The 13,840-nt window shown below is 38.3% G+C and overlaps 1 protein-coding gene across 2 annotated transcripts in view; it reads right to left on the reverse strand.

The window, feature by feature from the left end:
* PREX2 (phosphatidylinositol-3,4,5-trisphosphate dependent Rac exchange factor 2) overlaps window positions 1–13,840 on the reverse strand; it is a 292,500-nt gene that overhangs the window by 35,784 nt on the left and 242,876 nt on the right. For both annotated transcript variants that reach the window (XM_049633306.1, XM_049633307.1), the window contains 2 exons: window positions 6,375–6,441; window positions 5,921–6,111 (listed from right to left, as the gene is read on the reverse strand). In XM_049633306.1, the coding sequence (XP_049489263.1) occupies window positions 5,921–6,111; window positions 6,375–6,441 (258 nt within the window). The remainder of the gene's footprint in view (window positions 1–5,920; window positions 6,112–6,374; window positions 6,442–13,840) is intronic.

Raw genomic sequence — 13,840 nt, forward strand, 5'->3', positions numbered from 1 at the left:
GACTCTGATTACCTATGTCAGGTTACCTTGAATGGTCCACTTTTATAAGATTCTGCCTTCCTCTAGCTGGGCCTATTTGTCAATTTGTCCTTTAATGTCATGGTTATGACAGAATAAAATAGTGCTAACACAGTCCTTCAAAGTTCGAACAAAAGTGGTTTCTAAAATTGCTAATTGATATTTACCTGAAGAAGTTTTTTTTAAATTATTTATATGAACCAAGAGTCATTACATGTTCGTCTACATTTTTTAAAAAAACCGTTCCATTACCCAAACTAGTAATACATAGTTGTCTTCAGTGCTTTTATTTTTTTTATCTCCTGGCTTTCCTTTTTTTTTTTTTTTTTTTAAGTAGGGTCCATGACCAGTGTGGAGCCCAATGTGGAACCTGGACTGAGCTCAAGAGTGGGATGCTTAACCTCCTGAACCACCCAGGTGCCCCCTGGCTTTCGTTTCCCTAACAAATGTTTATAATCATACTTTGGGTCCTATACCATGGTCACATTATAGATTATATAAGTGCTTGTCAGGGAAGGGGAAGAGAGAGAGGGCTGAATTTGAAGATTCAAACACCATTGGTATTACCGTCAAATGTGAAAATATGTCTTGATTTCCAAATAACCAACTAAGGAACACATCTTGGGAATAAACCCCTCTTAAGTTAGAAGATTCAAATACATATGGTCTTTTATTTCCTAAAACTTTATATATGTTAAAACTAATTTCTACAATGTACTAAAAAAAAAAGAAATTTACCACCATAATACATAGATGGTAGCCAGCTTGATGTTTTTCAATATGTTTTTAAATAACAAAAACAGGTGGGCCTTTGCCACAGACTATTTCCTTCTTATACCTATGCAGGGTTCTAACCAGAACACAAGACATTGACTGATGCTGGGTGCCAGTGAACCTCTGATGCATTGAGCCCCTCTTGGTCGTGCTGCTCACAGCCTCCAATCAATGAGTGAACCTGAGGTTTGTTACTTAAAAATGCAAGCCCTTCAGGAGCCCAAGTAGCTCATTTGGTTAAGTGTCTGACTCCTGGTTTCAGCTCAGGTCATGATCTCATGGTTTAGGTGTTCGAGCTCTGTGGCAGGCTCTGTGCTGACAGCATGGAGCCTGCTTGGGATTCTCCCTCTCTTTCCCTCTCCTTCTACCCCTCCCCCACTTGCATGCACACTCTGTCTCTCAAAATAAAAAAAAAAAAAAAATTAAAGAAATCTTTAAAAAAAATGCAAGGTTTTGTTTCCTGTAAGAGACTCATCCTCACAACAAAGCATGAAGATAAAACGTAATTTATGTGTACAGATCTCCAAGGTTTGGGCTCAAAGGGGAGTTAGACATGAGGCCTGTGCTCAAATCACGCACTTTCCTGCAGGGCCATACCAGGGTTCTGACACCACTGAAAACCAATTATTAAAAAATACTGAGACTAAGCGGACAAAAACTCTTTGGAACAAGTCCTTAGAGGGAAAAACTGTGATCCCAGATTTCCTGCCCTCATTAGAAATTTCCTTGACAAATCGTTTCAGGTAGCCTCTGGAAATTTCCACCCACTTGTTCCCACCGGCAAGGCAAGCAGAAGCTAATGTAGTGGGAAGAAAATGACACCTTTGTTTTTGGACACAGTAAGACTCATGATTCAGGTTTTATAACATTTGCAGCACACTGATTTATACTGGTTCAAGAAAAACAGTTGGCTATTAAGTGGGGGCTGTGGGGGGGGGGGGATAAAGAACCACAACAAAATGAAACATTGCATTTCATGGAAGGATGCTGCAGTAAGAAATAGAGGGGAAATTCAGGTCCCCTGTAGCATGCTTTTGAATTGCCTGCAACAGCTGACTGGTATGAGTACAAAAGAGGACATTAAAAGTCATAGGGCCGATTCAATACTGCAAAAATGTTCAATGTGGCAAAAAACAATTTGCCTATAAAGTAGATATATACACAGTCTTTGTATGAATCTTTGTAGAAAAGGAAATTCAAAAAATACTCAATTCACATGTTTGTATTTGTTAATCAAAGAAGTATAAACTGAGGCACTACTGAAATATCATTGCATATCTAGCAGAGAAGCACAGTAGATACCTGGATTCGATCTCTCCCAAGACCAGGAAGAGGTCAAAGTGCCACACAACTAACCTTCTGGCTGTGTTATACACAAGCACGATCCTTTTGAGAACTTAAACAATAATATACTGACCACATAGGTTTAAACTTGCCACAGTAATTCCATCCGGAGGATATTTTTGTTTTCTTTTAACGTACTGGGAGATCAAATTGAAATCTGAACAGCTACATAATGAAAGAAGCCTCCCTGTAGGCATTATGCACAATAGACGAGAAGATAAACCACTCAACTAATCGTTTAGTAAACTCTGGGAGAGCAACTGGCTGGACTACCTATGTGACAAATAAAAGTGATAATGAAAAAGTCTATGCATACGTTTTGAAGACACAGATACAGTTGTTATGAGCATAAAGCAGATTGTTAAGCTGTATGGACCAATACAACTATGTTCCAATTGTGTGCTGTTAGATGGAAGTTGCAACGGATGAATGCAAAGTGAAAATGAAAAAAGGCTGATCAGGATAGGAAATTATAAAACATTTTCACTTATGAAACTACCTTTTAACATCAGTCGATATTGATTAAAAGGCAAACACCTGCTTTTAAGAAGAGACAGTCCTATTCTTCTCTCACCATTCAGTAGCAATGAAGAGAACTGACATGAGTGAATAGTTAAGAGTGTGGGCAGGCAAGTTCATCAGTAGAATTGTAATACACACAAAGGATTACCCTAGCGAAAAGAATTTAATAAAAACAAAGCCAGGCTAAATGCTATGAGAAGATTTTAATAATTCATTCTGAATTCTCTTCCCGCTAATCTCGCATTCACTGTTGAATGCAGCTCTGCCATCCGATTCAGGTTGGCATTAAAACATCTAGACATTAATGCTAATTAAATCTGCCTTTTCGTTCTGAAAACCTACATTCTTCTCTTTAATATCAAACATATGCAGTACAATTCAAGTATAATTCAATACTCTAAAAAGACTTTAGATTCTTTTACTATTTGGTAAATAAAATCAGGAAACTGACTACCTGATGTGGATACCATCTTGCTGTGCATTTCTCATCTCGATTTTAGAAGTCAATGATAAAAAAATAGTTGGTGCGACATTTATTCTGCTTCACATTGTGGACTTCTCCTGTTTGTCAGAACCTGAAGGTAAACCTCCATGTTTAAGGTTCAGTGCAGGTGTGGATGTGCTTGGGTTTCTCTCTAGCCATTTGAATTATAATACTAAAGAATTAATTTAAGAACAGTCTTTATGTGAGATTTCCAAATCTAATATAAATTAGTACATTTTATTGTCATGAAAAGTGTAAGCATAGCCTTCATTGAAAGATTAAAAGATAATGTTAAACTCCCATTGTATTCTGCATAATAGGAAAATAAAGCTGTACCATTTTCAAATAGTTTCAACTTTAAATCAGCATTTGTCATGGGGTATTTTTGCCTACACCTCAGGAAATGACTCTGAAATGAACTAACTAAAGCTACATCTATTTTGAATAGTAGAAATGGAAAAAGTCAAACCACTTTGAAATTGCAGTGTTACTTGTGGTCCTAACACCCCAATCAATGAATATGATACTTATAAAACAGTTATGGGATATCAATCTATGTCTCCCATGTAACAATAGTCAAATTTTAAAACTGCTCACAGGATAGCAGAGAGAATAATTTGGACAACCTGGTCATAATTCTAGGATTAAGTGCAGATTTAACTGAATTAACTTTCAGTAAATTAATGAGGAGGTAACATAGGCTTGTAGTTTCAAAGTCTGAGGTGTCCCCTTTGGGGTCATAGTGTATCAAGTTCTCAAACAACTACGTATGACCTTGCACCAGGGTAACATAAGAACATCAATAACTAAGGTGGTGACGCTTTGTTGAGGCCACCATGGCCCTCTGTGCAGTTTCTTGAACACATTATGCACACTCCCACATGAGCTCTCACATTTGCATTGTTGCTCCCTAGGAGCGAATGCTCTTTCTTGGAGATATTTGCATAAATCATTCTTTCATTCCATACAAATCTTTGATGAAATCCCTTGTTGGATGGGACTACTCATCCTTTCCATCCTGTCACACCTTCTACCTCTCTGACTCCTGTCTTTTTTCTATTTTTTCCATCTACCCCATTACATATTCGTTTGCTTAATCATCAGTTTCCCCCCAACACAATGCACACTATTTGAGAGTAGAAACTTTAATTTTTCAATGCTAGATCCCCAGCAGCTAGAGCAGTGCTGGCACATAATTGGTGCTCAGTGCATATTTACCGAGTGAATGAATAATGAATACATAAATGAATGAATGAATAAATGGGAACAGAAGGAGTGAACATGAGTTGATCAGAAGGGAGAGATCACTTTGCTGCTAGTAAACAAATTATGAAGTAATATTTTATTCATTTGGTTGCAGATGATATTTTCAATTAAGCTTATTAAAGCTTGCAATAGAGCACAAAGTACACAGCCATTCAAATAAAGGAGGAAATTCTGTGTATTCTGTCAACCACGGAATATAATGCTCCTTTCAGAGGAAAAAGGTCTTGCCATACATCATAAGAAAGAATACACTGTGTAGGACTTGAAAACTAGAATTTCAGGTACACCAAACTGAAATGGAATTTCACAGATGAGAACCTGCTGTCTCAGATCATCTTTCTCCCACTTTCTACCCTTCACCTGGACCCATCAGAACCCAGTTCAAATATCACCTTCTCTGGAAAGGTCTACCCATCTCAAAGATCTGTTTTCTTTCTGAATCTTAGTTTTTAGCTGTAACTTTCCTAGGCCATTTACATTTTCTTGCAATGTAGGTTTGTTATTTTTGTTATTTTTTCTTATGCTCTCTTATGATACCTTATTATTTTTTGTCATTGGCTGTTCATGCTGTATTTATGTTTCTAACATGAGCATCACCACTTTATGATATAACACTGCAGTCCTTTGCATACATGAAGTACCAGGTATATCTGACTAAACAATACCACCATCCTCAAAATCCAACTGGCCCAGTTCTAAGAAGAGACTATGATAGGTGACAGGACACTATTTGCCCAGTCAGATTACAATGAGGACCAAATTCTGCTTTATTCTTATTTTTACTACACGGTTTCACCTCCTTGTGAAGGTGGCGAGATGAGAGAGGAGGAGTACATGGTTATGGAGAAGGACTTGACATGGGGTCTTCCACCCACATTTTGCAGCTGATACAGCTGTATGAGATCATCAACCCACCTTGGCTGCCCCAGACTGAGCACAGTTGCCTAAGACAAACTACTGGAACTGGACCCATCTAAAATCTTCCCTTCCATTTTCAGGAATGCATATTGTATGGGCTCCTGGACTTAATTTTGCCCAAAGTAGGAAGACAGTAGTAACCCCAAGGCAGCGCCTACCTCACAACCACTGGGTACAGAAACCCAAACCACTGAAGAGTGGAATGTCCATCAACTATAGTGAAAAAAGTTTTGGTTAGCTAGTGGCCCGCTCCTACCAGGCAAGTTCCTACAGTGAACAGAATTGGTGCACAACTTTGTACCTAAAGTATAAATCTCATAATATAAACACAAGGGTGATGAGCATCTGGGCAGATATGATATATTGATATAAAAATGGGATTGCATTCATGTATATGAATAAACAGTCACTGAAAATATCACTAAAGCCAGAAAAAACTGTGTAACAATGACCTGATTTCCCAAATCTTATTCCAAATACATCTGAGTCCTTTGCATGTTTCCAGTTATAATTTCACGTAACCGAAATAGAAATAAGAACCTACGAACGAACTTCAGTATGAGAGCTGCAGGCAGGGCAGGGTGGTTCACGTACCTGTGCACGCCGCTGTTGCACATGATGATGTGGCAGGCCCCCAGCCTGTTGCACAGCTCCGAGGACACGGACAGCAGACCGACCCCGGAGGCGCTGCAAGCTGTGTTTGCGCAGGCGGCCGTGCGCTTGGATCTGATAAACGAGGCTACCAGTCGATAAAGTTCATCCAAAGCATTGAGAGGCCTCATTAGCTGCAGACAAAAAAAAAAGTCATGGGCATAAAGTCCAGCACATTTAGTAGGAAGAAATGCTTTTAGATGGCATATGATTCATAGTTGTTCTAACTTTTAATGAATAGTCTAAAATATTTTCATTGTGGCAGTAACAGAGTTGGAGACTACAAATATTTATAATTTGTTTAAGAACAAATTGTTGAAGACAACAGCAGAAAATTTTTTAAAAAGCAAGGTGTGTAAATGGCAAAGCATCAATAAATGCAATCATCTATTTTTACCTTATCTACATAGGCAGCTTTGGATGTGGAGTTAGGTGGTGAATTTGACTTGTCCAAGTAGAACGCCCTGTAAGAATCCAAACAATAAATGATCATTTATTGTTAGAAAAATTAAAATGCATGAAGGTATGCAAGTTTCGCTGACGTCCTGTTAAAGACAAATGAATAAATAAATAAGTGTTGAAACTAGGATGGGTGGGATGGCAAAAAAAGTCCATAATCTTCCATTCAGAAAAAATGACTGAAGCCACCACCACCAGCTCCATTACGTATCGTACGGCCTCAGAGAGATTACTTAATTTGTGTGTGCTTCCATTTCCTCTTCTGTAATTTAGGGATGACATTAGCTTCTACTTCACAAGCCTGCTTAGAAGATTAAATAAGTGAATGCAAATAAAATGCTTAGAACAGTACATAGCACAGAGTAAGTGCTCGTTAACACGTTCAATACTTCAATAATTAATATTATTACAAAAGCTGAAGAAATGGGGGTGCCTGGGTGGCTCGGTCGGTTGAGCGTCCGACTTCGGCTCAGGTCATGATCTCGCGGTCCGTGAGTTCGAGCCCCGCGTCAGGCTCTGTGCTGACTGCTCGGAGCCTGGAGCCTGTTTCAGATTCTGTGTTTCCCTCTCTCTCTGCCCCTCCCCTGTTCATGCTCTGTCTCTCTCTGTCTCAAAAATAAATAAACATTAAAAAAAAAAGCTGAAGAAATGTATTTTCTTGTGACTACTGGAGAACATTATCTAGTTTTCACTTACTGAGCAAGATTATAAAAGCAATACTCAAAACCATAATTTTAAACAGAATAGTGAGTTGAATTCTTTCACCCACTAACTATGCTCAAATTGGGAATTAGACCCTCTTTGAGGATACACTTGTTCTTTCTGTCACCAGAATGCAATATGGCAACAAGTATTCTAATACATGAAGTTGAATCCTAGTGGCCTGCAATAATTAAGCTCAATTTCCAAAGAATTATTGCTGCGTTTGCTCAGCTCTTGGCTCAATACTAAACTGAAGTTGTAAGGAAATGACCCATGAAGACAGGATACATTTAAGCTATAGTTAATCTACTATCTATTTTTGATGAGGTGGAATTATTTTCAAGATTTGAGCGCTTAATATTGACATACCAAAATAAGTTCCATAGTATTAGAATGATTGTCCAACAAGATACTGAAATAAAACTGATTAGAGTGATGTTGTGGAGCACCTTTTAGAACTTCAAAATACTGGCAGATTATTATCAAATGCATGCGTTGTAGTGGGAAAAATCAGTGAGAGAGAACTTAATGACCAGAGTCCCACTATGCACACATGTGCATGCAGACACAGACACACGCACACGCACACACACACATACACAGCCATTCCAATGCCCACTGTAGCTAGCAGTGATGTTTATTTTTGTCTTTTAAAGATAAAGTAGCATGCATTAATCAAGTTTTATACTTTAAACTACAAAACGTTAAGAATAACTTCCAAAATGAAAATTATGCTCATTCATACTGTGAATTAGTTTATTCATCTCTCACATACAAATCCAAACAATAACAAAAATTTTAAAACAGTTCCAGATCCAAACTTAGTTGTTATTCATTATAATTCACTTTGAACTCCTAGGAGATTTCCACATACCATCTTGGAACAAAGATGGTGCCTCAAAGCTGAAACGCAAAGAGATACCTTGATCAGATGTTCCCATGCCTTTCCCCAAGTGTGCTTGGTGGAAAAAGCAATATGGTGGAAAAGAGTACACGACTCCACGGAAAATTACTGCCTCAGCCTAAATCCCACAGCTACCTGTTGCTCCTGAGCACATGATGCTGCCAGGAGTATGGGGACTCCAGTGACCCCATGCAGTGTTTGCACCCAATGACTGAATTATGGTGGCATGAACCACTGCAAACAGGAACATCCATCAAGGGCCAAGCAAATACAGTTCCATTTAGCTGGTTGAGTCAATATCTACTAACAGCATTGGATCAATAGCAAAATCAAATGTATGGAGATATTTTTAAATTTTCTAGATTTTCCCCAGTATCAGAAAGAGATAACAATAATATAAGAGTATTGCTGGTATGAGAAGAGGTAACGAGTCTGACTTGTGTGAGGTCCAAAACCACACAATGGGGATGGAGTTAGGTTAGACTGAATGAGCAACTGAAAGAGGTCAGAGGGGCAGACTCTGTAGGGCTTTATAGACCTTGATAAAGACTTTGGGTTTCAACTGGGCTCATTACCAGAAGATTGGCTATTTATAAACCTTACTGTCGTGCATAAACATTCATGTTCTCCTGAAAGTTCTGAGTATCCTTTCATTGCAATTACACAGGTACATATGTAGGCTAATACTATAAAACCCATGTATGCACCACCATGCTTTAACAGATCCTGGTACTTGGAACTTTTGCTTCACCTTTTAAAAAAATAAAATATTACAGATATGGGTGAGCCCCTGTTGCTCACCTTTCTCCAGTCCCACTCTTTTTCCAAACTCTCCCTCCCCAAGGTAAACACTACCCAGAAGCTGGCATTTACCACTTTCATGCTTTATGAGGTCACCCACACACTTGGCCCAAGTGGAGGTACCAAAGAATATCTGTGATCATTCTTCCACATCCTTGTTCACACTGATGTTATTAAAATTTCAACCTTTGGTATTTTTATTTTCAATTTGCATGTATTTGCTGGCCATTTATAGTCTTCTTTTATTGCATGTTGCTATTTCATTACTTTGTGTAGTCTTACTTTTTTTTTTAACACAGAAATTAGTTATTACTTTTTCTAGGCTTGCTTCATCAAAAATACTCAGTTTTTTTAAATGTTTATTTATTTTTGAGAGAGACAGAAAGAGAGAGAGAGAGAGAGAGAGGCAGAGAGAGGAAGACACAGAATCTGAAGCAGGCTCCAGGCTCTATGCTATCAGCATAGAGTTCGACCCACAGCTCAAACTCATGAGCCGTGAGATCATGACCTAACCTGAAGTCAGACGCTTAACTGACTGACTCATCCAGATGCCCCCCAAAATATTCAGTTTTAAAAGCTGGATATTCTATTAATATGTTTGATCAGTGTGTCAGTGGTATATGTTGTCATTAAATTCTAGAATCCAAATTACAGTACACTTCCCCCCTCAATACTGCTCTTGGTGTCTGCTCTCAGTCTAGTTTTCTTTGCTTTGGGGCTAGTCTATACATTTTTTTCTGATTGGTTTAGATTTTTTTTTCAACCTGGATGTTCTAAAGTTTTACCACAAAGTGTTTAGGCAGTGATTTATTGTTACTTACCCAGATAAGGTTCTCAGAGTGTCCTTTCAACTTGAGGAGTCTTGTCTTCAATTCTAAAATAATCTAAGCGGGGCGCCTGGGTGGCTCAGGTCGGTTAAGCGGCCGACTTTGGCTCAGGTCATGATCTCCCGGTCCATGAGTTCGAGCCCCGTGTCGGGCTCTATGCTGACAGCTCAGAGCCTGGAGCCTGTTTCAGATTCTGTGTCTCCCTCTCTCTGACCCTCCCCCGTTCATGCTCTGTCTCTCTCTGTCTCAAAAATAAATAAACGTTAAAAAATAAATAAATAAAATAATCTAAGCTATTATTTCTTCACGTAATCTGATGTGTTCTCTCTCTCTCTCTCTCTCTCTCTCTCTACACACACACACACACACACACACACACACACACACTTTAAAAATCTTATTGTTCCCATTACTGCATTTTAGGTGATTTCCTAAGTACGGTCTTCCAAATGAAAAATTCTGTCATTTTCAAGTCTAGAGATTATCCTTTCTACTGGGAATTTTATTTCAATGACTATCTCCCACTTCCAAGATTTCTGTCTATCCTTATTTCATTCTTAACATTAACAGGTAAACTCCCTACGAGAATATAAATTCTCTATGTGGATATGGATTTTATTTACTTTGGTTCAGGGGCACCTGGGTGGCTCAGGTAATTAAATGTCCCACTCTTGATTTTGATGCAAGTCATGATCTCAAGGCTCCTGGGCTCAAGCCTGGCATCAGACTCTGTGCTGATAGTGTGGAGCCTGCTTGGTATTCTCTCTCTCTGCCTCTCCCCCACCTGTGCGCGCAGATGCACACATGTGCTCTCTCTCTCTCTCGCCACCCCCCTCAAAATAAATAAATAAACTGGGGTACGTGGGTGGCTCGGTTTAAGCACCTAACTCTTGATTTTGGCATAGGTCATGATCTCATGGTTTGTGAGATCGAGCCCCTCATTGGGTTCTGTGCTGACAGATGGGAGCTTGCTTGGGATTCTCTCTCTCCCTCTTTCTCTGCTCCTCCCCTACTCAAAATAAATAAATAAATAAATAAATAAATAAATAAATAACATAAACAAACTTATTTGGTTCATTCCTGTATCTCTGGCACCCATAAGACTCTATGGAACATAGTATGATCTTAATAAGAATTTGTAAATAAATAGATAATTGAACTATTTTGATTTCAGGGTTTTATACCTTTTTTTTATGGATGGCAATACTTTGTTTGTATTTTGAGAATTAAAAATATGTTTTCCTAGCCTGTTTCAATATTTTAATTTCTTCTAGTCAAATTTATTTTTGACAGTCAAATTCATTGGCTCTTTCCTAGTGTTAGGATTTGTGCTTTGGAATTTTGTTTTGCAAGTGCATTTGAAGTGGGAAGATTTTTTTTAGTTTCATTTAATTTTTTGATACAGCTCCATCCCCTGTCATTATCCTTCTCTTACAACTCATTTTGTACCCAGAACCACCCATGTACGATCAGTTTCATGCTGGCAATGTAAGTATTACCTTGTGCTGACATCTGGATTATTTCCGGTCACATCATTGAACCAGTGAGTGACCTGGTTCAATTCCCAGTTTACCAGCTGTGTCACGTTCTCCTTGCCATCATAAGCCTCTCCTGGCATCAAAAACTATAGTCTCAGGTAGTGGGCAGATTTCTGACTCTTACTCAGCAGCAAACGAGTCCTTCTCTATGTCCTGGTTTCAGACTGCGAGGATGGCTCTGGATCTCCATCTAGTGTAGAACGACTTTAACCTCTCATTACCCTGAAGAAGTTGTACTGGTCCCCCCACAACCCCCTCAGAGGCCAGCAAGCCAGAGGCCTCAGCACAGCTTACAACGCCTCCTCACTTACATTTTCCTTTGATTTGTGGGCCACTGACATGATAAATTATGAGCTCAGCTGTGACTTTTACATTCTGACTTTGTATTTTATCTAGCATTGCTACATGCTTGGAATAAGGTGGTACTTTAATGCCAGAAACCAGAGATACCTTGACCAGATGTCCTCATGCCTTTCCTCAAGTGTGCTTAGTAGAGAAAGTAATGCAGTTAAAAAGAGTACACATACACAAGTTCATGGACAAATTATTTAGCCTTCCAGGGTCTCAAGTACCTCATTTTTACAACATATATTAAAAATGTCTAACATTGATATAGCATAATGTTGAATATTAATCAATACATAAGTACTCAGTACTGTGGTAACCAAAGAGGACTCAAGAGTAATAACTATTATTCAAGTGCACAGTGGGAGGCATCTCCTGGAGCATTAAAAAATTTTTTTGTAATGTTTATTTATTTTTGAGAGAGACAGAGACAGAGTGTGAGCTGAGGAAGGGGCAGAGAGAGGGAGACACAGAATCTGAAGCAGGCTCCAGGCTCTGAGCTCTCAGCACAGAGCCCAAAGTGGGGCTCAAACTCACAAGCTGACCTGAGCCAAAGTTGGACATTTAACCAAGTGAGCCACCCAGGCACCCCTCTTGGAGCATTTTTAAGGCACAACAAGGAATAAAAGTAAGGCCAGAACTTCCTGCTTTTCCTGAAGGCCATCTAAAATATTTTCTGATACTTATAAAAAGTGAAAATTCAGGTAGGTACTTGGAATTATATAATTCCATGATCAGGACACAAGTAGAGGTTCAAGTCTAAACAGAAAAGAACCTTTCTTTTTTAAAATGTTTTAATGTCTTATTTATCATTGAGAGAGAGACAGAGACAGAGACAGAGTGTGAGCTGGGGAGGAGCAGAGAGAGAGGGAGACACAGAATCTGAAGCAGGTTCCAGCCTTTGAGCTGTCAGCACAGAGCCCAATGTGGGGCTCGAACTCACGAACTGTGAGATCATGACCTGAGCTGAAGCTGCCCACTTAATCAACTGAGCCTATCTTTAGGTTAAAAAAAGATTATCATTTAAATGGCTCAATCAGGTACCTTCGTTGTAGATACTTCAGCTCCTCTGTACCTTGAATCGTTTGGGAAAGAAACTATCCTGTAGAGGCAGTCCACAGATCATTAATACAACCTATGGAAAGCTTCACTACAGAAACGTCCACTACAGCTGGCCACACTGAACAGTCTTCCTACTTTTGGAAACAGATGTTCCGCCAAAAAAAAAAAAAAAAGTTTGTCACTGGGTCAGCCAGTTAAGAGCAGGAATATGTGGATTCTAATTCATTTGGCAGAAACCTTAAAATTTTCAATGGAGCAAAATCCTTAACAACAACAAAAACATATTTTATGAAGACAGCCAGTAGAAAAATAACTTTTATAGATTTAGAATGCATAAATGCCCACATCAAGTGAAAGTTTATTCAGAAACAATCTCATCTTTTTCAAGTTGCTATATAGGAGAACAAAAACAGATAAAGCATCTAATGATACAACTCCACCCTTGAAAATACCCTTAGAAGGTAAATGGCTCCTACAAATGTAGCATTAAATGTATTTACTGATCCAGACTTGTACAAATAGTTAATATTTGTTCATCGAACATTAAAGAAAGCAAGAAATCATTATAAAATAAATTTATGTGCTGATGAAGTCTAGAGGAAATAACTATGAAATATATAGTCACTTTGTTACTCGTATGAAATTTACATAGCCAACAGAGATTTTAATTCAATCGATTGTTATGATAAAAATTTCAACTTGAGGCTACAACTAATTTTAGATATTCCCCATCAGAAAAAAAGTGTGTTCAGCCAGATATTTTACCATCCCTAAGGTTTACAGGTATTCACATAACTTCAGTATTTTTGAGAATATGACAAACTGTTCACAGGAAATAAATTTCTAATGCACTTCCGTTAATTATGCAAGTCTTACAATGCCCCTTAATCAAAATTTATGAGCAAGTTAATGGTAAAATTGGATTAATGCCCAAACTGACCATAGTTTATTACGCTTCTGAGTTTAGTAAGAATGAAGTCATGGTCCTTTGTCTTGTATAGCAAATCTTATTAAGACCATTTTGAAAGTGCTGCTGCAACATTATACAGGCTGGATAGTAAGTTTCCTTTCGTGCTGGCACACATCAGACTTCGTTGTCAACTTTGTAGATTAACTCTGCCATATAAAATTGATACATTATAATATTTTTTTCATTTAGTCCCTATAGAATCAAATGCCAATGAAAAGGGTGATAATGTCCTAAATTACACTATATAATGGTATA

The sequence above is a fragment of the Panthera uncia genome, chromosome F2 (assembly GCF_023721935.1).
Source record: "Panthera uncia isolate 11264 chromosome F2, Puncia_PCG_1.0, whole genome shotgun sequence".
NCBI classification, from domain to species: Eukaryota; Metazoa; Chordata; class Mammalia; order Carnivora; family Felidae; genus Panthera; species Panthera uncia.